Source organism: Aptenodytes patagonicus, chromosome 6 (assembly GCF_965638725.1).
Source record: "Aptenodytes patagonicus chromosome 6, bAptPat1.pri.cur, whole genome shotgun sequence".
Classification (NCBI taxonomy): Eukaryota; Metazoa; Chordata; class Aves; order Sphenisciformes; family Spheniscidae; genus Aptenodytes; species Aptenodytes patagonicus.
In genome coordinates this window covers 11,114,398-11,137,780 of record NC_134954.1, presented here as the reverse complement: position 1 = coordinate 11,137,780, position 23,383 = coordinate 11,114,398, and the positions used below count along the sequence as shown (strand labels likewise).

The following is a 23,383-nucleotide window of genomic DNA, read 5'->3' as shown; positions in this document are numbered from 1 at the left end:
GCCAAACCTCAAGAGGTATTCATTTGTTGATGAAGTAAGTCTGTAGATTTGAAACCGAAATGTAAAAGCCCTCAGACATGAAGTTTTCAAATTTACAACTGTTTCACAGTGCAACAGTAGTATGGGAAAATACTAGTGTTATTTCAATTACCATTGTGGCTTTGCTGGCAGTGTTAGGAAGGAGTATTCCTAAAGCAGATCCTGATCAAGGTAGTTTTGAGTTAAGGTCTCTGGGGAGCCTCAAGTGAGATGCTGAAGTATTGTCGCATGAATGATCTCATTTTCCTAAAGATGGGACAATCTAGCAGATGCTCCGAATTCAGTATTTTGGAGAATTTCAGGGGGTCTACTACAGCATGATCACTCGTGCACGTCCCCGTGCACACTCTCCTCAGCCTGCTTCAGCACCGTCCTCCGAGACGGGGTGCGTGGCTGGGGAAGGGTATTTGTGGGGTGGTGGTAGGGGGACTGGGTGGGAGTGCAGCGCAGAGAAAATCGAAGGGGTTTGTACGGGGAGGGGGGGAACACGGAGCTGGCTTTCTCTGCCAAGGCGAGTAGGTGGTTGTACACGCAGTTCCACATCTGCCAGAGAGGAAAAAAACCTGCTTTTCTCTCCCTTTGCATCAGGCGATAGCACAAGGCAGGAGCTGTGCCAGCTCAACCGAGCGCAAGCGTCCCTTTTCAGCGGCTTGGTGAGCAGCACCACTTCTCTCAAATCCCTGCCCGTGGGCTGAGCCCCGCGGTTAGCCACAGCCGGTGGGGAGAGGGCGAGCGGCTCTACCGCAGGGGCTGCATGCAAGGAGGGGATCCGGCACACCGGGCACCGTCCCGCCGAATCCTTGTCCGCAGGCTATGTTTCTCCGTTCTCCTCCCTGCCACCCCTCCCCTTCCCCGTTTACCTAAGCAGGTCAACACAGACACACATACAGGTTGGGTGGTTTTTTTTTTTTTTTTTCCATTAAGGTTTCCAAGGTGCAGCACCAGCTGCCATCGGCGTCCGGTCCGGCACTGGGAGCGCCGCCTGCCCCGGGGCAGCGCGGAGCTGCACCGACGTGCTCCTCGCCGCTTCTCTCGCTTCTCTCGCGGTTTTCGTGGCGCTGGCGCCGCCCGCCCCCACGCAGCTCGTGGGTCGCGTGTCCCCCGTCCCGTCCCGTCCCCCCCCCCCCCCCCACCTCCGTCGTCCCCTCCGAGCTGCCGGACGGGGGGACGCGGGGCCCACCTGCCTGATGTCAACATCTCGGAGGGTGAGGCCGGGGAGGAATGTGCCGCTCCCAGCCCGGCGCAGGTAATTAATCCCTGCGACTGACAGGTGGCAACAGGCGGCCTTTGGCTGCGGCTCCTGGGGAAAAGCGCTCAGAGGAAGGATTTTTAATAGCTCATCAGCACCGTTCGTGCGCGCCCGGCGAGGCGCGGGGCGGCAGGGACGGGGAGGGGGCAGAGGAGCTCAAGGGGAAAATGAAGCTCAAGTCTCCGCAAAGGCAGGCGCCCTTGGGTGAATCACTGCCCTTCCCCAAGGGGGGGAAAAGAGGGTGAGGTGGTTTTTCCTTTACCCCGGGGCGGAGAAGTTTGGTAAATGTCTGCGAAGCACTCGTGGGGCTGCATCAGCATCCCCTCCCGCTCTCATCCTCCCCGGCCGCCGCATGGCCCTTTTCCCTTCAGGCAGGGGATGCTCGCAGGCACGTCTTGCTGGTGCAGTGGGCTGCGAGTCTGGGGGCTGTCGTCACACGTGGTGGATCTGTAGGCACATCAGGGGTGGTGATTGCTGGACCTAGCTGTCGTGCCTGTGGTTTGAATGTCTGCTACTCCGCTAGCAGCAAGCTGTCTGCTTTTCTTTGGAGTCTGATGAGATAAAGGACCTCAAACTGGAGCTGCAACAAGTCGGCTAGTAAGCAGTGGGGTTAAGGTTATGCTGAGCTAAAGGTTAAATCTGGCAGGAGATGTCCATGTCCGCAGTATTCCTGGTAGAGCTCTTCTTGGGCTTCCCCACTGAGTGTCCTCTGGGTACAAGTCAGTTCCTAAGAGCGTGTGTGCACGTGCACACGCATGTATCTGGTGTCCCCCCCCATGCCCCCAACAGTTTTTTGTGAATGAAAAGTTAAATCACTGTTCATCAAAGCAAAAACATTTAAGGTGCATGCGTAAATCTCAGTTTTTATTCTCGGTAGATAACTTCCTTTCTTCCCACTGCCTGTTTTCTCCTAAATGAGTAAACCTTATGCAGGGGATTTTCTATTTCTTTGCGACTCCTTGTTCTCATCTGCAAATTCCTTGGTGCAAGTAGATGTTGCTTTCCCACTCTTCTAGCCTGTTCTTTTTTCCCCTTCTTGGAGTTAGTTTGGAAGGGGAGAAAGCACAGCTGACTGACAGCTTTGAAAACGTCAAGTAAAATGAATCTAGTGTTTAACCGAGTTGAACTAAAATGTGACTTCTTGAAAGAAGTTTGCAAAAGATTCGAAAGACCTGTTGATCTGAGCAGAAGGCGCTCAGGGAGCTGTCACACCATAAGCCAGCCTCTGGGATCACCTTCAAGTTGACATCCATCAGCTTTCGCAGAGCTGGCTGAACCCTGCTCCTTTTAAAGACTTAGGAGCTGTAATCCCTCAGCTAGATCAGATGGTAAGACTGGTATTAGAGATAGATTTCTAAAGTAGTGCTTGGGGGATTTCACTGCATCAGACTTTTGCAGGGGAATTGAATGCTCAGTGAAAATCCATTGCAGCTTGTATTGCACCCAGCACTTCCAGGAGACTTCTGTCCTTTCTAGCAAAAACTCTCCATTTGAGAGGTGAAAAGTGTTTTGTTTTGGTTTCTTTTCTCCTTTAAACCCTTTGTTGACACACCTTCCGGAGAAGGGGCTTGCTGAGAAATCAGACAGGTGTTGCCTGATGGTAGCTGGCGTGTGTGTATTGCGATACTGAATTACCAGCCAGGGTGCCAAGAGTGGGTAATACAGTATGTCTGCACAGGCAGGTGGGGAGGGCAGGGCTGCAGGCGCTGGAATGTTTTCTTCTTTCCTTTTAAAACATATTATTAAGCAAAAAGCTAAATTCACTGTTGTTCTTAGCAATCTCTTGAAGTCTGCTTATTTGGGCATGACGTGCAGCACTCAAACCCCAAAGAAAAGTCTGAGCCAAAGTTCTTTCCTCTCCCTCTCGAGCGGATAACACGTCGCCAGGCTCCGCTCTTTTGTTTTAAATAACTTTCTGGTCCGTATGTCTGGTAGAAGTGGTGTTCACGCTCTTCAGGCTGCTGGTGCAGCTTTTGTTCCTGCTGCTAGATCATGACTACTGTCATCTCGCTAAAGGACAGGTTTGTTGGTTGGGTCAAGCTCATTTTTTGTATTTTTACTCCTAATTAATTTAATTTTCCTACACTAGCAAGTAACAGGAGTGTGTTGATTAATAGTCATGCTCTAGATTTCTGGGAATTGCTGGTCTCATCGTCTTACCCCTCATACAGTGAGTGTCTGTCAGTTCCCGTAGCAAAATGGTGGGCAGGGGGATTGCCGCCTCCTGCGAGGTGGGGCGGTTTGGGGACCGCTAGGGAGAGGCACCTGTGCCGAGAGGGACGACCCTTGCTTGCAGGCACTCTCTGAATGCACAGACAGCTCCTGCCTCAGGGTTCTTTCTTCTGATGCTTATTTGCTTTGAAATCTATATACAATATCCTGTCTTGTTCTGTGGCTATAGCGATTATCACTGATCCAGTATGAAGTCACCATGACCTAGTTGTTCGCATATATTTATGCCAATAGATGGCTGGGCGTCAGGTTACCCACGGTTGCAGCAAAGTTGGCAGGGTGGGAAACTCAAGCCCCTTGCTGTCTGACAGCAGGTACCCTGTGGACAGATTTACGCGGGTGTTAAATGACCGGCCACTCAGCGATTGCATGCTTGCAGCTGGCTGTGCCCGAGGTAGATGAAATCATGGTGATATGCCACAGCCCCAAGCCTTGTATAGTGCCCGTGAGGCTTGAACTCCTCTTGCAGTTGGGTGATAAAAAGGCGGCGCAGCCCTCCTGCTGTCTCATTCGCCTCTGCTGGGTGCTGCTGCTTGCCTCCCTGTGCCCTGACTGTGTCCCGAAGCAGAGGTGGGCTCCTGGTCACCCTCCTTCTCTGGCATGCCAAGATCAAGGTGTTGGCCAGAGCCTGGAGCTCCCCTCCTGTGTTTTGGGGACACATACATATGTATATATTTCTTTGCACAGGCTTGTTCATCATAACCCATTAGCCCTTGGCTGTTTGCTTTCTGAATTTAAGCTGCAGGTCCGATGCCTTCCTTGCTCACTGTAGCCAAAGGGGTCTGATAGTTGGGGTGCCAAAGGGTGGACGAGGAGCAGATCCCTTCCTCTGCTGGCAGAGGGGCCACGCTGTTTGACCTGGAGCCTCGGTATTCGTGTTGGTGTCAGGCACCTCTCCTGTCCTTCTGAAAGCAGTGATTATATTTTTTTCCCTTCTTGTAACCCCAGCTTTCTGTCTTTGAAGATATTATACACAAAATTACAGTCAACACCAATGCTCCTGATCCATGACTGAGGGGCGTGTATCTCCTTCCATTTGTTCAATTCTCCGAATGCCTGCAGATACGAGACACGTTGGTTCCTGGCGTGCGCTGTGCCCTCCCTGTGCCATCGCACTTCCATATTTATGCTTTCATTTCGGCCCATCACCTTTGGGTGCCCAATGTCTTTACATTTCAGTGATGTTAAGGCATCCAAGCAATTAGTTGGCTTTTTGAGATTTTTGAGGCTTTCTGTCCTTGAAACCTTCACAATGCTATTAGCAAACTGATGTGTTGAGGGAAACAATGCTTTCTAAATTTTCTTCCTCTTTCAAATATAAGCGATTCTTTTCCTACCTCTTGAGATGAAAAGACAACATAGTGAGCTCACTCTTACCTTCAGTAAGGAATTGCTTTTTAATTAAAAAACAATAAGGAATTTCAGGTTAAAAAGATGTATGATATAAATCACCATCTAGATCTGTTTCGCAACTTTTTTTTTGTAATTGTTTGGCATGTTCCCCGTTTCCGCGGGCTGGGTAAATCCTTTGTGGGTTTAATCTCTAGCCTGCGGGCACCTAAAATACATTACACAATTTGGCCTTTGCATTTTAAAGAATTTTTTTCCTTAGCTGAAATACCTGTAGCATCTCCTCTGCCATATGGCAGGGTGGCGTTGAGTGAGGAGGGAAGGGACCGGCTTGGCTTATTTTCAGTCCCTCTCTCCTCCCCAGTGTCTCTCCCAACTTTGTTTTTTCCTATGTTAGCCATGTGTACACTTTGAAATGCAAATAATCCCTGAATATCACTAGCTAATCCTTCTGTTGCCACGTTACCCACCACCCACCCATGCGTGCGCCGGCTCTTCCCATCCCGGCAGGGTGGATGGCCACGTTGTGCTCTCGACCTGTATGAACCTGTCAGTGCTCTAAACAGTTGGGACCGGGGCCGTATTGGCCACGGCTACTAGAGATGTTTTTTGAGAAAACAGCCACCTTGGGGCTTTCACTTTTCTTTCTCTGCAAGAACTGAAGAGATGGAAGTGGGGAAATGCCAGCAATTCCTGTGGGTTACGTGGTTAGAGTTACTGGGAGAGCTCTGCGCTCGCAAATGTCTGAGCACCGGGAGAAAAACTGAATGCCTCTGGAGTAGGGTACTGACGAAAACTGCTGTATTTTGAAAGAACCTTGTACAGCAGAGGAGACTGGAGAGTCTCCTTCATGGGGGACATCCAGAAAACTGGGTTCAGGTTACATTATACTGAACCACATAAGAGTTTCCTTGCAAACCATTCCTGCTAAGCACATGCCCTTATTTCAGTGAGGGTTTTTGAACAGAAACCAACAACTTCAGCACGTGCCTCAATGTTTTGCTGAGTAAAGGTTTCCAGATGTGAACACACTTCAGGAAAATGCTGCACCAGTGTTAACTGCTTTAGTGGGGAACATCTTAAAAGAGACAATCTAATATGCTCCAAATCAGCACAGTGGATAAGAGCATCTTGTTGTGCTCCAGGTGTTCATTGCACACCCTGGGACGGTCACAACCTCCCTTTGGGAGCCAGGTGCTGGGTTGTGCTCTAGGTCCCACGACGGACCTGGTCTTTGGGCTGTTCAACTCTTCTGAGCTTTGATTATTTAAAAAAAAAAAAAAAAAATAATTTCTTCACTACTTTATGTCCACGAAAGAGGTAAAAAATAATGCTTTGAGTTCAGAAGTGTGGAGATTGCTATAGAGGTGGTCAGCAAGAGGTGTGAGATGCTTTTTTGAAAGATGACTGAAACATCAGATTTGGTACACTCCCAAATTGGTCAGGGTCTTGCTTTCAAGTACTGTTCAATTCCAAGGTTCACGTCTTTATTTCACCCCTCTGCAAAAGTAGGAGGGCTTCTTACAAAACAGGATGAAACACTTTATGTGTGGTTTCCAATGCTTCCAGGATTACAGTGTGTTGTGAAAAGAATAGTGTCCGCTTTGTTAGGTGGGTAATGTGTGTCCCTTGGAAGAGGGGGTACGTGCCCAAGAGAAATAAAGACTATTTGTTCATGTAAAAGTAGTGCTCTTTATCTGAAGATTTTTGCCTTTGGGAAAACTAAGCTGCACAGTTATACTCTGCTATTCTAAAACAAGTAAAGGTCTAAGGTTTTTGCCTAGACCTGGAAGTCTGCTTGTTGGAAGTTTTGCTTGTCTGGAAGTGTGGCTGTTTTGTGAACAAATGCAATGCACGTGCAGTAGCTGGTGCATTCAGCTATGTGTGCAAACCCATCTCCATCCTTCTGGCGTGCCTCCACCTCTAGCTGAACATCCTGACTCTCTCTTGCTCTTTTCCCCATCCAGTATTCCACTGAACTGAAAAAGCTGTACTGCCAGATCGCCAAGACATGTCCCATCCAGATCAAAGTGATGACCCCGCCGCCCCAGGGAGCCGTCATCAGGGCTATGCCAGTCTACAAGAAAGCTGAACATGTCACCGAAGTGGTCAAACGCTGCCCGAACCACGAGCTGAGCCGGGAGTTCAACGAGGGTAAGGAGGGCAGTGCTTTGCTGGCAGTCCCTCTCCAAAGCTGCTTGGCTGACGAGTGGCCGGTGCAGGGATTTGGCAGCAGCTTCACAGCAAACCCGCTGGAAGCAGACCTCCCTGCAGCGTCTTGTCTTTTATTTCCCGTGCTTAGCAGGAAGCTTCATACTATACTTTAGCTGTCCCTGTGCAAGCATGTCCTTGGGAAGAAAGTACCAAAATAAACCTCATGCCTGCCCAGGTTGGATGGATGTCTGTCCCCATCGCAGGCAGTGCCCTTCTGGCAGCCTTTCCCTGCTCCGCTTTTGCTCCCACAATGAGAAGCAGCTGTTCTTGTGCTCAGGAATGAGCTTCCATGTCACTGGGACAGGGATCTAGTAACAGGATGCAATGTCATCTCCAGTCCTTAATCCACGCCTCAAAGACGGAGGGGCTGTTTATCTCTAGCAGGATAACGCTAAATGCGTTATTGTAGGCATCAACTGTAGGCAACCTTCCTGTACGTTTAACACTATGGGTTCAGTATTAACGTTTTAATCTTTTACTTGCTTCTCCTCATGTTAGTGAAGTAGCAGCTGTTTTAAAAATGTCCTGGGGTTTTCTGCAAACTCATGGGCTCGGCTTCACTTTGCCTTGGACGCTTAAGTTCACATAAGTTCAGATGAGCATCTGTTTTATTCTACGTGCATTATTTATCTCCTACTGTAAAAAAAACCCGGTTGGTGTCAGTTATCCAGGCTCCTGAGACATCCTGCTCCCTTTGCTGGTTATAATGCAGCCAGCTAGACAAGCCCAAAAATAAGCAAGGACTTCGGAGTGTAAAATCAGAGTGGAGTGAGACAGTTCTTTTGAAATGTTTTTTCATATTAGAAAGTGCTTTTCTGACAGTACTGGATTTTTTGAGGGCTGATACCTGGTTCAGTGGTGGAGTTTTAAGAAAGAAAAAAACCTAAAACTTGAAATTATTATTCTGAAATAATTATTTCTCTAGAAATATGCTGTATTTTGAGTAAGAAATGAACAGTTCAAACACAAAACAAATTCTTTGGATGAACCCATAACAGGCTTCTCTCCTCAGAATTTAGTTGTATGTTGTAGAAACACTGAAGAAAATTTGCAGGAAGGAAACTATTTTTTTTAAATTATTGGAAAGGGGCCTAGAAACAAAGACAACCATGTTCCCTTCTGCTGCCGCGCTAAACAAGCGTGATTTTTCAAGCTGACCGTTAATTAAATGCATATTTCTCCTGCTGCTTGGAATCTTTTTTAGCTCCTTAGTATCAAGACTGATGGGAGGGAACAGAAGAAAGCTGGCAGTTGATGGGGAAAAGAGTAGGGACTGAGATTTGAAGGAATTTGCTTTGTATACATGTTAGGGGGAGGAAAAGAAAGGCTTTCAGCTGGTGTGAAAATCCACATGGAGTTACCTGCTCGAAGAGTTGCTGTGAGCTGCCATTCAGTTGATGTTTGGGCTCGCTTAGTCTGGGATCTTGAACACGGGCTTCCCAAGTTTACTCACGAGTGTCCAGGGTGAACTTGAGAAAAGTCTGCATTGCTTTTCGTGTCTGTCAGCGGGCAGAAGGGATACTTTAAGGGCTGGGAGGCACGTGTGTGCTCTGATAGACGTCTGGGGCCAGGTGCAGGGGTTTTCCTTGGTGGAAGATCTTGCTGCCCTGCGTGTGAGCTTGTTTCACTGAACGGTGTCTCTTGTTTTTTGCCTCCTTGCCCTTGCAGGGCAGATTGCGCCTCCCAGCCACTTGATCAGGGTGGAAGGGAACAGCCATGCCCAGTATGTAGAAGACCCCATCACCGGGAGGCAGAGTGTGCTGGTCCCCTACGAGCCGCCCCAGGTATGTTGTGGGCTCAGGGTGGTGGCACCCCAGCACACAAAGGTGTGGGGGTTGTAACCCTAGTCAAAGGAGTCGGGATCTCGTGCTTTCCCCATCCTCATCACAATGAATCCCTTCTTCCTCTTTGTCAGAAATGAGCTTTTAAACACTCTCTTTATCCCTTGAGAGCAGGAGCTCTTAATTTCTTTTAAAGAAGCCTTGTGGTGGGGCCTATTTCATGCTAGTCTGATTATAGCACAGCTGTGGGAGTACAAGTGGAGAGCCTGGAAAAAGCAGAGCTTTCCATCCGCCATCTATTCTGCACATCCCCTTTGTCTCATCCAGGTTGGTACGGAGTTCACAACAGTCTTGTACAACTTCATGTGTAACAGTAGCTGCGTGGGAGGGATGAACCGTCGCCCGATCCTCATCATTGTGACACTGGAAACCAGAGAGTAAGTAGTGCATCATGAGTGTAGCCCTTTGCTTGAGAGGTGGCCTTCTGGCTCCTCTTCTGCTCGGGGCAGCATTGCATATCCTTAGGGACAGTTTGATGCAAGGGGCCATAGGATATTTTCAAATCTTTGCAGGTGGGAGTTGCCCGACACCTGGCACCTGGGACATCCTGACTGGGAAATGGGAGGTTTGGGTTTGTCTGTGCATAGTCTGGTGTGAAGTTGAGGGATGCTGCTGGCTCCCATCTGAGCCAGCAGCTGACGTTTCCTCTTTCACTTCTCTTCCCAGTGGGCAAGTCTTGGGCCGCCGATGTTTCGAAGCCCGCATTTGCGCTTGCCCAGGCAGAGATCGCAAAGCAGACGAGGACAGCATCCGCAAGCAGCAAGTCTCCGACAGCACAAAGAATGGTGATGGTACGAAGCGCCGTAAGTAGCTGGCAGAGCTGGGCAGATTGCAGATCGTGCTGTCACCGGGTGCAGGTGCGACCCTGGCGCTTGTGCCGCAGGGATGGAGCGGTGCTGTGCATGAGCTTGGAGGCAGGAGGGCATTAGTCGTCTGTTCTCCCAAGGTGAATCAGCCTGAAAAATGAGCTGGTGTTCACAAAACGGCATTTGACAATCTGGGTTTGTGGGCTCCCTTGCAGCGCTGCCTGTGTTAGATAAGCCCTGCCAGCAGTGGCTGGAGGGGGTGTTTATTTGCCACCCTCAAGGTACATGGCTGGGACTCTGTAACCACTTTTTGAACCTTTACTGCTTGTTTGGGACTGTGCTGTCATTCTCTGCTCCTCCTAGCCAGGAGGAGAGCACATGCTGTGGCATGTGTCTTCTAGCCACAGCGATCTAGATTAAGACTGCACGTAAACCCTGCTGTGTATCACCGTGCATCGGAGGTGCTCTGGCAAGTGGCCTCTCTCTGTACTCTAAGGATTGCAACGTACTCATCAGACATGCAAGATGTGGAAACCCAGCTTTGGTTTTCTGCATATGTTCGGTGATGGCACTAGGCTGAACAGCAAGGCAGCGGGTTTTGACAGGAGGCAGATTTGAGTGGGGCTTTGTTTTCGCAGTGAATTCTGCGTGCTCCCTGCCTGCTGTCTCGTCTTTGTGGATCACTGATCCACTGACAGCTCGTGAGGACTATATACCAAAGCTCACAGTCTTTCCTGCAAAGAGCCAGTGCTTGTTCTAGGTATGGCTTGCTGGGGTTTTGCCATATACCCACTGCTCCTTGGCTGACGTGTTTCCCCAAGCCATATGGCCACCCAACATCTGCAAAGTCGTGTCTGCCTTAAGGAGCCAGGAGCTGCAAGCAAGTTCTGGAGTGGCTCAGGCAGAGACCCTGTCAGAGCACTGTGGATTTGAGCTGGCCATGCACTTCATGTCTCTCTTTTGTAACTCTCTCTCTCCCCCCCCCCCTTCCTTTTTTTTCTTTTTTTTTTATTTTAATGGGATGCTTGTGGGGTTTCTCTTCCAGCTTTTCGACAAGGAACTCATGGCATACAGATGACATCTATCAAAAAAAGACGTTCCCCAGATGATGAGCTCTTATACTTGCCGGTGAGTTCTCTCTCTCTCTTTGCATTTATCCTGTGTTTAGTATCTTCCTCAGTGCCTTGAGGCAAGTCAGCTGCTCACCTAGACCTCAAAGAGAACTGAGGATGGGGATGGGATGTGGAATATCTTTTTTTTTTTTTTTTTTTTTTTTTTATCCCCAGAGCTATCTATTTTAAAACCATATTCCAAGGGGAAAAAAAAAAAAAAGAAAAAAATCCCATTAGCTGCTGACTGGGAGTGCTTTGTGCAAGGCATATGAGAATATCCCAAGTAATCTGTCTGTCCTGGTGGAAATATTGTTTTGGAGACCTAACTGGGTTTCCTCGTCTGTCATTTCTGGCTCTGTGGCACTTGAGCTTTCTCTGGAGCTAATTGGTGTTGTCTTGCTGACAAAGGTGGATGTTTCTTTGGTTTTTGTATGTATTACAACTGTTGTGGAGTGAGAGAATTGAAATACACTGTATTAAGTGTAGGATCAGAAAGAGCAAGAAGTATCTGTAATTGGCCGTTTAGCTGCTTCCCCATGAGCCACATTTAGTTGGATAAATCGCAAACCACGGTGTGCTTAGAGGAGAAGGGAGATCCAAACCCAACACCCAAATTCAAGTACTCTTTTTTTTCCTCAAGGCATGTAAGATTCAGCACCAGATTTGCTTACATCTGAGGCAGGTAAAGACATTTTCTGTCTAACAGATTGGATCAGAATATTGCTTTTGGTTGGCACAGATTTACATCGAGTCAGATGACAACCCCAAGATGTTCATTAGCCTGCAGTGTTAGATTATTGCTCTTCAACATTATCTGCTGTACCTCTAGCACAAGGCTTAGCGGTTTTATTGCATATGCATAGAGTGTAAACAGACTATTTGCATTCTGCTCTGGTTGTTTACGTGACTTTATCTAAAACTCACTAAGGTGGCTGTCACTATAGATGCCGTCCTTTAAGACTTTTCTTTTCCCTCTTTTCTTTTTCCCGTGATGCAGGTGAGGGGACGGGAGACATATGAAATGCTACTAAAGATCAAAGAGTCCCTGGAACTGATGCAGTACCTTCCCCAGCACACGATTGAGACCTACCGGCAGCAGCAGCAGCAGCAGCACCAGCACTTGCTCCAGAAGCAGTGAGTATGAGTGTGCTTGCAGTGACCTGTGCAGTGAGGATGGTGTGAAGGGGGAGAGAGGAGAGAGACACAGAAGGCTTCTGCACAGTTGTTCATAGGGATGTGGTACTCAACCGAGGGCCAAGCACTCATAGAGTACTGCATTGGCAAAATCCTTTCCAACAACATAGCTGCTTGTTAACCCCCTGGTCAGAGCTGGTAGAAATTGATGCCAGGAGTTTGGCCAAAACCGAGTTTCTGGACCAGAGCTTGAGAGATCATGAGTCTGAGATTCAGATTTCACGACCTGCACAATGGGACAAAGCAGTCCTCCTTCCCCAAGTGCACATCCTGACTGCTTGCAAGGTCCCTCTCTAGTCTCTTATCCCACACAGCTCACCTTTTGGCCTTGGAGGGTGAATGACAGGCTCAGCGCCTCGTTCCTGACTTCCAGCCGGAGCCCAAGGCACAGCAAGTGCTGTTGAACAGCCTGCAGACAGAAACCCAATGCACGTGTGTGTCCCAGCTGGGGAGCGCAGGGGGGGTGTGCTCTTCTCTCACCTGCTCTGTGGGAACAGCAGTGAACGTGGAGCCCTCTCCACACCTTCTCGAGGGTGTCCACCTGAGCATCTTGCCAAGAGCATGTGAAGCCAGGACTGTGAGCACTGGCTCGGCCGAGCGCTCAGATCCCACTGCTGTGCATTTCTGATGCTGTTGGAGGGCTGGTGTCTCAGTGGGGTATAAATACTATAGGTTCCTCAGCTATAAAAAGGGAAGCTGAAAATCCATGAGCAAGGATGAAGCATGTAAGAACTGCTTTGTGACCAGTGGGCACTTCAAAGAAGGACTCTACGTGTGCACTTTTAAAGTGTTTTTAAAAACTATACTTTGTCACTGACTCTCCGCATTGCGCATGAGAAACTTTCCATCCAGGCAGACATAGTCCCTGTCTGAACTTGGCTGGCAGGGCTGCACCAGGATTATTCTGGGTGGTGTAAGTGGCAGGAGGATGGGGAGAAGAAGGGCCAAATAAGTGTTTGGTTTCCATTTTCCCCTCTGTTCCCAAAGCTTTGCAGTTACAGAGACTGGGTCAGAGAATGACTTCCCAGACAGACCGTAAGCAGTGTCATTCATGGCCATTGCTTCACCTGCTGTATCGGGTGACAGAAAATAGCCGCTCGGGCTGTAGGTAGCCACCAGCGGTAGTGCTTAGGATCTCATGCGTTCCTCCTGGTAAGCTCACGCGTCAAGAGGCTGTGGGTATAACTCATTCCTCTGCAGAGGTTAGCACGAGGCCAAGGCACCACGTAAGTCCCACTTGAGCCTGTAGGGATTTATTTCAGTGCCTTGGCCTTGTCTCAGGACTTCTGCAATACCACGGCTTTCTGCCAGATCTCTGCATGTGTTCACATTTCAACCTGTGTGGTTTTAGTGTCAGCTGGAGTCTTGTGGAGGTGTGAAAAAAGCCTTCTGCCAAAATGGCTGGAGCATCCAGGGGCTCTGGACTTTTTTTTTTTTTGAGGTACTTTAATAATAATGAGAATTTTATCAGTCATCTGCACTGTTTCTATATACTATAGCTTGTATTTACTAGCTTGCTAGGCATTGCGGCCTTTGTGCGCTCAGCTGCATGTCCTGAAAGCTCCACCTGAACTACAGCCATTTCAGCTGAGAAATGGTTTTGTAAGCAGAAATGGACGGCAGCAGATGACAGCTTTCACTTGGTGCTGACAGTTGCTTTGCCATAATGACTGTTTTCATTCTTCCTATATCAATAGGATGGGTTCCTGGCAACTGAGGTTGGTATTTGTGTTACCTTTAAGACCAGCGTGTATGTGTCCAGCCATTTAATTTAATGAAACTTCTTTTAGCATGTCTCCTGGCACTTGTCCAGTTATATACTCATTTTTCTCAGCTGCTGAGTGTGCTCAGATACTGGGGAGAAAGATTAAGAGCTTCTAAGGATGCCAGGAGTGGGGAGAAAAATAACTTTCAGTGTTTGTCCAGAGCTGCTGCAGTTGTCTCTGCCGACAGCCTGCCATCAAACAGGGTCCCCTGTGCTGAAATGCATGTTCAAGCAATAGCTTCTTAGGTGCGGCTGGGTTCTAGTGCTTTTTCCTCGATAATTCAGGGTATGACTTAATTTCTGAAGGAATGAGTTCAGGCCTAAGGGGCATTTAGGCTGAAAAGACTCATAGATGCAATTGCACCCCAAAAAAGAATCGTAAAGGAGCTTCAGGTCTCGATGTGAGAATGGGGAGAGAAGACGCTTTGTAGGAACTGGTTTGGGTAAGAGCAACCTTGCATGCGAGCAGGTTCAGCAAACTGCATGCTGCTGGGAGATGTCCTGCCACTGCTTCCTTGCCAGGCTGGCCAAACTCAGCAGCACAGTGACTCCTTTGTGGGTCTGTTCTGGCTTTAAAAGAATCATAGAATAGTTTGGGTTGGAAGGGACCTCTAAAGGTCATCTAGTCCAACCCCCCTGCCATGGGCAGGGACATCTTCAACTAGATCAGGTTGCTCAGGGCCTTGTCCAACCTGACCTTGAATGTTTCCAGGGATGGGGCATCCACCACCTCTCTGGGCAACCTCCTCCAGTGTGTCACCACTCTTAGCATAAAAAATTTCTTCCTTATATCTAGTCTAAATCTACCCCCCTTTAGTTTAAAGCCAAAGGCAAAGAAAATGCCTTTTGCTTTATAAGTAGGGATGTACTTTCAAAACTGAGTCTCAGCTTGCTTTCATTCAAAGTGTGTGTTAAAACTGGGAGCTAGGAAAGTGCGTATGCAGTGACCAGGTTTGAATGTGTAGGAAGCTGTAGGTCCTAGCAGGGCTCTGTGTGGCCAGGATGTTTGTGAGTTGCCTTTGGCTCTTTATTCCCAAAATGGAGCTGCATCCACGTGTGCTCCGCAGTCAAGCCTTGATGGAGGAATTGTTTTATTTTTTCAGTTTACTTTTCTGAGCAGTGGTTAACACAGAAAAGCTGTCTAGGTGTGTGGGAAGAAGTTTCCCTTTAATTACTACAACATGGAAAGCTTCATCATTTTTGAAGAATAGGAAAAGCAAAGATGAGATTATTATGGTGAAAGATAGCTTTAAAAAAATAAATTTGTCATTTTGGAAGACAATTGTATAATTGCTCTCGTGCACATAAAGACCAGCATGGCATTTGGCAGGCCAGCAGATGCAACTGTCTTACTGTTCTGGAATAAAAAGGACAAATCTGGTGACAAGCGGAGAGCTTTGTGTCCCACAAGATAACCAAAAATACTACAATGCTCCACATTGCGCCAGACCACAATCTTTCTCTGTCTCATCTCCTCTCTCTGTTTGCTCCTTTGTGCATGGTTTTCTCTTATTTACTGTTATGCCAAATACCTTCATGATCATAGGTGGGAAGTTTTTTTTCAGCTGCAGTTTCTGTTCTTCCTTTTTCACTGCCAAATCCTGGGGCCCATATTTGAACAGCAGCACACATGTTTATTTAGAAGACTTCCTTTTCATGGTCTGCCACCGTTGTTTAAAACATGGATTTGCCAGAAGATCCCTGCTGCCAGAGATACCAGAGGGGAGGGAAAGTTTCTTCAATACTCTACCGTGAAATACATTTACCATCAATATTCCCAGGGAGTATCTGCACAGTCTCTAAGGGTTTCACTGGAAAACATCAACAAAATTTCCCATGGTGAGTGTCACCCTGCTGAGTGCTGTTTTCAGAACAGTCTCTCTTTGAATTGGCCATAGCATGATTGAAGGGATTTCACAAAGTCTTCCAGCGGCTACCAAGAAGAGGGCTCTTATGTCCCAGCAAGCTCTTACATCCCAGCAAACATTTCTCTCATATCAGCAGGGTTGCAGCTACCAGCCCACTGGCTGCCTTTCAGTCTAGTGAGCAGCACAGCTCGTTATCCAGATGAGAGGGAATTAACCTTGCAAGTGAGGTATGACAAAGTCGAGCTATCCAGTGCCTGGAGTGCTCCAGCTGAGATGGGAGCTGCAAGGGTACTGGCGCTTGCTGTCACGGGGAGGGGGCTGGAGGGGAAGGTATTCTTCATATCTCCACCTAGTTATTCTCATTTTTGGTGTGGAAGCTAATAGTGGATTTTTGCATGGTTTGGTTTGGTTTTGTAGTGCTGTGCTTGCATGTGTTGTGAACTCCAGGCACTTGGATAGCGTTCTCACTAGAGAATTGCCACGATGAAAGTAAGCAAGAAAAAGCGTAGGATTAGGTATATGAAGAAGTGCTGCGTTGCTTTGCTGACTCCAAGAGTGCGGTGCCTTCCACATCAGCTGGTGGCCCCAGGGACCCCTTGGCTTTAGTGCAGAGAGTCCCCCAGCTTTGTTGAGATGTAATCAATATGACCCTTTCACAGTAGACACCATCCTCTCTCCCTAGCACCAGCTTCTGTTTTTTAAGTAATTGATGTTTGAGGTGGGCTCAATGGAGGCTGCTTCTCTCCTTTTCCCCTTTGACTGAGTGCTTTTTTCCTCTTGTATTTGTCGCTGGGAACAGTATGGGAGCACCATTTGCACCCATGAGACTGGGACACAGAAATCGGATTTCCCTATCAACTAGTTGTTTTCTCTTCCTTGCCAAGCATTCATTTGTACCTGGGGTTTTCCAGCTTTCTAAATCTCCCTGTCGCATACCCTCACTGTAGGTGCTAAGACATCTGCTTTTCCCCTCCTTCAAAGCCCATACTGTGATCATGAAGGTGGAAAGTGACTGTTTCTCTCGTGGTGGCTGGTGAAGGGTCCTGTACATTCATCTTTTTTTCTCTGGTTCCTTCTCTACAGTCTCCTTTCGGCCTGCTTCAGGAGTGAACTCACGGACTCAAGGAGAGACCCTCCCAAACAGACCGATGCCATCCTAAAACATTCCAGCCCCCCAAACCCATCAGTATATCCATAAACTGAGCTGGTGGGGTTACTTTGCCCAGCTGGCGGGACTAGGAACAGTGGGGCAAATACACAGCCCGATAGCAACAGAGTAAATAGTGAGAGTAATCTCCCGAAGGGACTCAAACTTTGCAAAACCAACAGACACTTCTACAGACCTCTTAGTTGTAGCCCATAGCATTGGGAGGTCAGGAACCACAATGTCGTCTGTCTTGTTGTTAACGTTTTCTTCCTGGTTTTGTAACCTGTTGATACTCTTTCCTGTTACTTCTGTATTTGTGAAACTCAGTAGGGTTTCTCTGAGCAGGTCTCAATTTTAAAATGCCTCTTGTCTTGTTTAAATTAAAAATGTGTTCATGGGCTTGGGGGGGGATGGAGGAGGGTTGGGTCTGTTTAAACAGTCTGTGATAGTCAATTTGGCCTGTTTTAATGCTGGTCATGCAGTAATAGTGCAAGTAGATGAAGTATTTGTACTGCTGGACAGAGGGAAGTAGTAATTATATGAATTGGCACTGGTAAGAAATCAATTTTTTTTTTCCTGTAGAAATGCCCACTAATTTGGCATCATGAATTGTTTCCCCTTATTTCCAATCATAAAGGGTCTGATCTAAAATACATCAAAATTGTAGGGAAGAGTGGGTGACTTTGACTTTGCACCAGTACCGCTGGCATTAATCCAGCTTTGCTGAACTTAGAAAGGTCCCTCCTGACTCTGTGGGCTTGATCCAAGTGGTGGGCTGAGCTGCACAAGGTGAACATGAGGTTGGAGTCTTTCTGCGTAAAGACATCCATGTGTGCCCAGTGTCCCTATCCCTTTGCAGCTGAGGGTGTAAAGGGTAGAGTGTCCAAAACTGCTCATTGCCCTACCCGTGAAAAGGGGTTGGCGTTTGCCCCTTTCCTTGCAGACATTCAGCAGTTATTAGATGTTGCTTTAGAGTATTCATCAACCCTACTAAATTTTACCCCACCACAACAAACCTCACAGATCAAAGGAAAGTGGTGCCAGCATATTTTGCAGCTGACTTAGCCAAGTGGCCTCAGGCCATGCCCACCTTGTCCATTAATCCTGCAACCAGTGGCTTTGCTTATTGTGTCTGTGAAGTGCATCCTGGCTTAGCAATTTCTGCACAGGAGACCGTTTCTCAGCAAGGACTTGTAAATCCTCACACTGCTTGCATCAAACTCGACCTCTGAAGGCCATTTGTATGGGGCTTGACAAGGTGGATTTGAACCCTTTGGAAACTTGATCTCGAAGTGTCAAGCCCAGACCAGCACAAAGGAGGAACAATCAACAGGCAAGAAACACGCTGTGGAATTAACCTGGCATTGCTGAGCATGGCACTCGGTGTGGATGCTGGTGATGAGGGAGGAGCTGGTTGAGGGTGGGCATGATGCCTGCTGTGGCTCTCCCCACCGAGAGGTGCTCAAACATCCTTACATGAAGAACAGCCCCTGATGCTGGTAGAGAAGTGTCCTTCAACCCACGCTCTCAGGCAGTGGCATCTCTCCTGAGGAATCCTCCAATGTTGACAGCTGCAGGAAATAGTGAAGAAGTTACTGAAGCAACGGTGCTCCCTGTGGGCTGGTGTCTGCCCAGATTAGCGGTGGTTGCAAATGCCAGTGATCAGCAGTCCCTGAGAAACACAGGGGACTGGATCAATACTGATGGGGACCTGTGTGCCTGCAGTGCAGTCCGTGCTGGATTTATCTGGGGCAGGTGCGTACCCAGCTCTGACACACTTGTGGTTAGACACAGCCTGAAGAGAAGGTGCCTCCCAAATGCAGAACAGGCCTCCTGGCCACCCACCAAGGAAAAAAGCCTGATGCAGTGGGAGAAGACTCTTATCTCTGAACATCACATCATCTGCTTCCAGGCAGCAGAGCTGTGATCTGAGCAGGTGATGACTCGTACTTTGAGAGCCATATCCCATCTCTAGGATATCTCCTTCGTTGTCTTAGCAAGACTTGTGGTACCATAGCAGTGTGGGGGAGGGCTGATGGACAAGAGCCCCCAGAATTGTGATTAAGTATAAATAATAACTAATTAAATACTAGCAGCGACTATTTCATACAGTTGCAGCTCTACCATCGCTCCTTGTGTAAAACTAACCAAATCAAGTGCCTCTTTACTTTGCCTGGAAACTCCAGGAAGCACTTCGAGATCACAAAGCATATAACTATTTCTCTGTGCCTTTCTATTTGGAAGAAGAAAGGCAATACTATTCCTTTCCCTGTGAGAGGTGGGAATCTGAACTGAAAATGAAGCCCAGACACAGGATTATGCTTGGCACTGTCAGTCTGTCCTTCCAGTGAAGGTTTATTCCTGGATCTTGGTCTTGCCTGCTTGTGGATGGCAATACAGAAATACTGCAACAGGGACACACTACTCTGTATCTAGAGCTCTGTTCCAGGGCCTGTCCACCACCAAGTTTGAGGAGGCAGCCCACCAGAGATACAAGGCGTCCACAGCCCACACTAGGAGATTCCAGCTCATGCTCCAGTTCATTATCTGGTCTGACCTCTAGGAAATCTCTTGTACCATGATGGGCAATACAGCACCTGGGACTTCACCAAACAAGAACATAAATTATTTGGATCCCACTGTCCTCTGGAAAGACTTTCGGATTTGTCCTCCTTACCTATAAAAGGATGGTGATTGTGAAACTGGTCTTAATGGTGACTTGATTTGCTCTCCAGCTACTTATCTTAGAAGGTGGATTTTTTGTTTTTGTTGTTTTTTTTTTTTGTTTAGTCAAATAACCTGGAGCTGGAAGCAATTGGAGTTGCTTCGTAGTCTGTCCTTTGCAGATAAAAGGAGAAAACTTTTTCCCAGCTGTCTTTTGATTGCTTCTTTGTCATCTCTGGGGCTTCAGAAGAGTAAGCCTTTTCCTTTCAAGGAATAACCAAGTGGACTAATTGGGCCTTATCAGTTGAGTCAGGTCATATCAGTCTATGTCAACTAGTTGATGTTTATCCACTCCCTGTATTATAGCTCCATTCCCTGGAGAGCAGACTGCATCCACTGCCTGCCTTGGGAAATTCCCATACCTGAAATCTAAGGGGAGTCATTATCGGCACCCTTGTTCCTGTGCTGTAGTTGCTGTCTGCCTAGTGACCATCAGGGCTCCTCCTTTCCACGCTCCCAGTTAGTTACCAAGCTTACAAACCACTTGTGTGGTTGGAAAGATGCACTATTGCTTGCTTTAGAATAGCAGCTGTTTGAGATGTGGAGAGCATCTCTCTGCTTTCTAGTGTCCCGCTTCACGGGCCTTCAAAGTAGATGAGTGCAACTGAGCATCCTCTGTGTCACTTGTGTGCCATTACTAGACTACATCAATGACATCCCAGTGTTATGCAGCCCAGTGGGCAACCTCACTTGAAAAAACATTGCCAATGGGCACGTTGACCATGTGTGAACTTGGGATGTAATCCTTGCTGCACTTGCTGTGGCTACTGTAAGGAAAGGCGGGCCCAGAACTGGACAGCTTTGATTTCACTTGGGTCTCTCTGCATTGTGACTAGCTCTAGGTCTTCAAGGACAGCAAAGTGTAGGCACAGGGGCTTGAGTGAAATCTTAAACTCTCTGAGCCTGAGCTGCCCTATTCTTGCACTTAATGAACCTTTGATGTCATTTGCATTAAGGCTGCTTACATGACGGTGTGCTCATCTAATGTGAATGAGGACTCTAGGACTTGTCTGCTGCATCAGGTAATTGGTCTATCCAAGCAGTTTCCTACCTCTGGTGAAGGGCTGATATCCAGTGAGCTGGGACAGCACAGAATTATACAAGGTAATCTGTGAACTGAACTGTGCTTCATATGTGGGAGAAGGAAGTTCCTTCCTGACCTCTTGAGATGATCAGTATATGCCTTGAAGCATGAGAGGCGACTGCCCTCATATGAGCTTGCATAACTACAAATGTTATTGGCTAAATAATTACATAGCCTCTTGAAGAGAGAAAAATCAGTTGCAGAATGTGACTCAGTGCCTTTCGTATCAGACTGTTCCAAGAAGTCTAATAATCTCTTAATTGAAGTCCTTATACCTTGATATTAAAATGCATTTCACTGGCGTTGATATCAAAGAAATGTTAATGCTCCTACTTCTAATCTTTCTTGAGACATAGTAAGTACAATTTTAATGAAAATCACCGTGCATGACATTCTTATAATACCTGTTTAAAAAAAATTGAGAAAAAAGCCATACATTTTAAATGAATCCTCAAACACCATGTAGTCTGTGTGTTTAATACCAAAAACATTTTCTTGTGTTTCTGAGGCTGTTGCTATATTGATGTGTGACATTAATTTTCAATAAAATTTTGCATCTTGGTTTATCTTGGGACTTTTCTTTGGCTAGATGGCTTTCTCTAGACCTTTTACACATCTGTTCACGTGATGGAATAGTTTAGCTGAAACGAGTATGGGTACGAAGAAAAATGCTTTCGTTTCCTGTTTTATTCACTTGAGCTTGATTGTCTTGAGCTTGATTCTTATGAGTGTGAATGAGATAATAATGGAATCCTTAAGCTATATGTTAAAGTATGCATTTGTTTTCTATAGTGTAGGGTGCTTTGGGTTGGCCTCTGTTTGCTTGCTGCTTTTTTTTTTTTTTTTTAAATCCCCAAAGTATTTTGTAGTCTCCTAACTAGCTTTGCTGAGATCACAGTTGCTGGTGGAGAGGGCAAAGTTAGGCCCACTACTGACCTCTTTGGAGAATCTTGTTTTGTAGCAACAGGCATCCATTAAAAAAAAAAAAAGTTTCTAGTCATTAAAATCTGTCCTGAGCTTAAACAATGCAACGAGATTTTTTTTTTTTTTTAAATCTTTGTGATTTGATTTGGAATTTCACTGTGTATGTGGTGACCTCACTTGCATATCATGCAGATTTTGCCCTAAGAGACTACTCAGGTGTGTATTAATTTCAGCTGAAGCTCATTTAGGATAAGTGCCTGAACCTGTAAAGTAGAAATATTCATTTTGGTCCTAAATCCAGAAGCCTCTTAGGTTAATGGTGGTGTTAACCTGACTTGAATTTCATGGCTGGCCTAAAGTTTTATAATTGGTGAATTGAAGCCTCGGATCCGAATCATTCCCTTCACCGTGAAAAGTTGGGTCTGAACTTCATGGCTCGGTTTCACTTCCCCTTGGGAGTTGCTGCCATCATAAATATTAATTTGTGAAGCTTCTTGTGCTTTCCACTTCCTTGAGTCTATGAAGTTTGCTGGATCTTGTCCTGCATCTTCACTGCCAAAGGACAGTTCACACCCTTCTGTACCTCCTGTAATTGTGTAATTAGGTAACATTCCTTCAGGGCCTTAGATACCCTAGCCTGTCAGCATAGATGTTTTTGCCACCCAACACTGCGAGTCTTAAAAGTGCAGGAAGCTGGAGACAATGTAATTGTATGAAACTTGACCTTGAGTGCTGAAGGTTTTAATAAATTATCTAGGAATAAGCCTTTTCTTCCTTTACACTTTGCTTATTTGAAGTAATAACTAGTCCCTTTGCATAGAAGGAAAGCCAGTTCCCAGGAATTGGTGTAACCAGTTACACCCGGACAAACAAGTTTTCCAATGGTAAATAAGATGGGAATATGCCCTTGCACATTCACCGCAGGGTCACTGTGATATGGCCGAACGAGTGCCGGGCTCTGTGGCAAGCCGGGTGACCTCTGCTCTGTTGGGCAAGCATGGCTTGCGAGGGTACATCGTGTTTGGAAAGCGTGCACGCTTCCCCAGCACCTTTTGCTCAGTCTTGCAAATGCCCCTAGTGTCAGAGAAAGAAAAACCCGCGCTCTTGTGGCATGGCAATGCTCTGCCAATTGCGCTGTTGGGCCCGCTTTAATGATCATTTTCTGCATATCCCAAATAAGACCCCACTCCAGATGGGATGCCGCAGCTGTAACTCAATCTGGGAACTGGGCTACTGTTCAGAAGCAGTCTGGTCTTTGTGCTCTGGATCGCTTACGAGGCGGGATTGCAGCTGGGACCCTCGGGGCTGGGGCAGGGGAGCTCGCCAGCAAGCTTCTCTGGCCCGGTTCATAGATATGCTGGATGAAGTTTGGGGCTGTCTGGACTTGAGGGAGGCTAGTGCTGTTGCCGAGTGGTAATAAGAATCTGATAGTCTTTGCAAGCAGCCTGTGGGGTTTGGATACAGAGTTCTCCTTAACACCAGCAAAAGCTGCATGTCGGTGTCCCAGGCAGCTCTGACCATCTCAGTAGTGGTCCCTAAGGTGTATGGAGTCTGTCTTGAGCAAAGAGCCTCTGGCTGTTACATGTACACCTGGTAACAACCTGATTATATGAATAACTAGGAATTTTGGAGAAACCAAGGTGATAAGTGTGACCCGATCTGAAAATTGTTTCTGCAGTCAGGTTTTAGGGGTAGTTAGGATGGTTTGAGGTAGCTTCCTCAGCTCTTGTTCTTATGAAAAGCCTTTGACCACAAGGAGAGCTTAACTTAACTTAAAAATACTATTTTTGAGTTTTGGCAGCTGTTTGCGGGCTTTGCATATGTTCTCTTCAAC

At 47.1% G+C, this 23,383-nt stretch overlaps 1 protein-coding gene across 5 annotated transcripts in view; it reads left to right on the top strand.

Moving 5' to 3' along the window:
- Positions 1 to 23,383, top strand: part of LOC143161808 (tumor protein 63) — an 83,711-nt gene that overhangs the window by 53,555 nt on the left and 6,773 nt on the right. For 3 of the 5 annotated variants that reach the window (XM_076341099.1, XM_076341097.1, XM_076341100.1), the window contains exons 3-8: positions 6,838 to 7,024; positions 8,753 to 8,868; positions 9,193 to 9,302; positions 9,592 to 9,728; positions 10,777 to 10,859; positions 11,841 to 11,977. In XM_076341099.1, coding sequence (XP_076197214.1) covers positions 6,838 to 7,024; positions 8,753 to 8,868; positions 9,193 to 9,302; positions 9,592 to 9,728; positions 10,777 to 10,859; positions 11,841 to 11,977 — 770 coding nt within the window. Of the gene's footprint in view, positions 1 to 6,837; positions 7,025 to 8,752; positions 8,869 to 9,192; positions 9,303 to 9,591; positions 9,729 to 10,776; positions 10,860 to 11,840; positions 11,978 to 16,753; positions 17,184 to 23,383 lie in introns of those variants that run through there. The other 2 variants (XM_076341101.1, XM_076341098.1) reach the window with 2 other exon arrangements.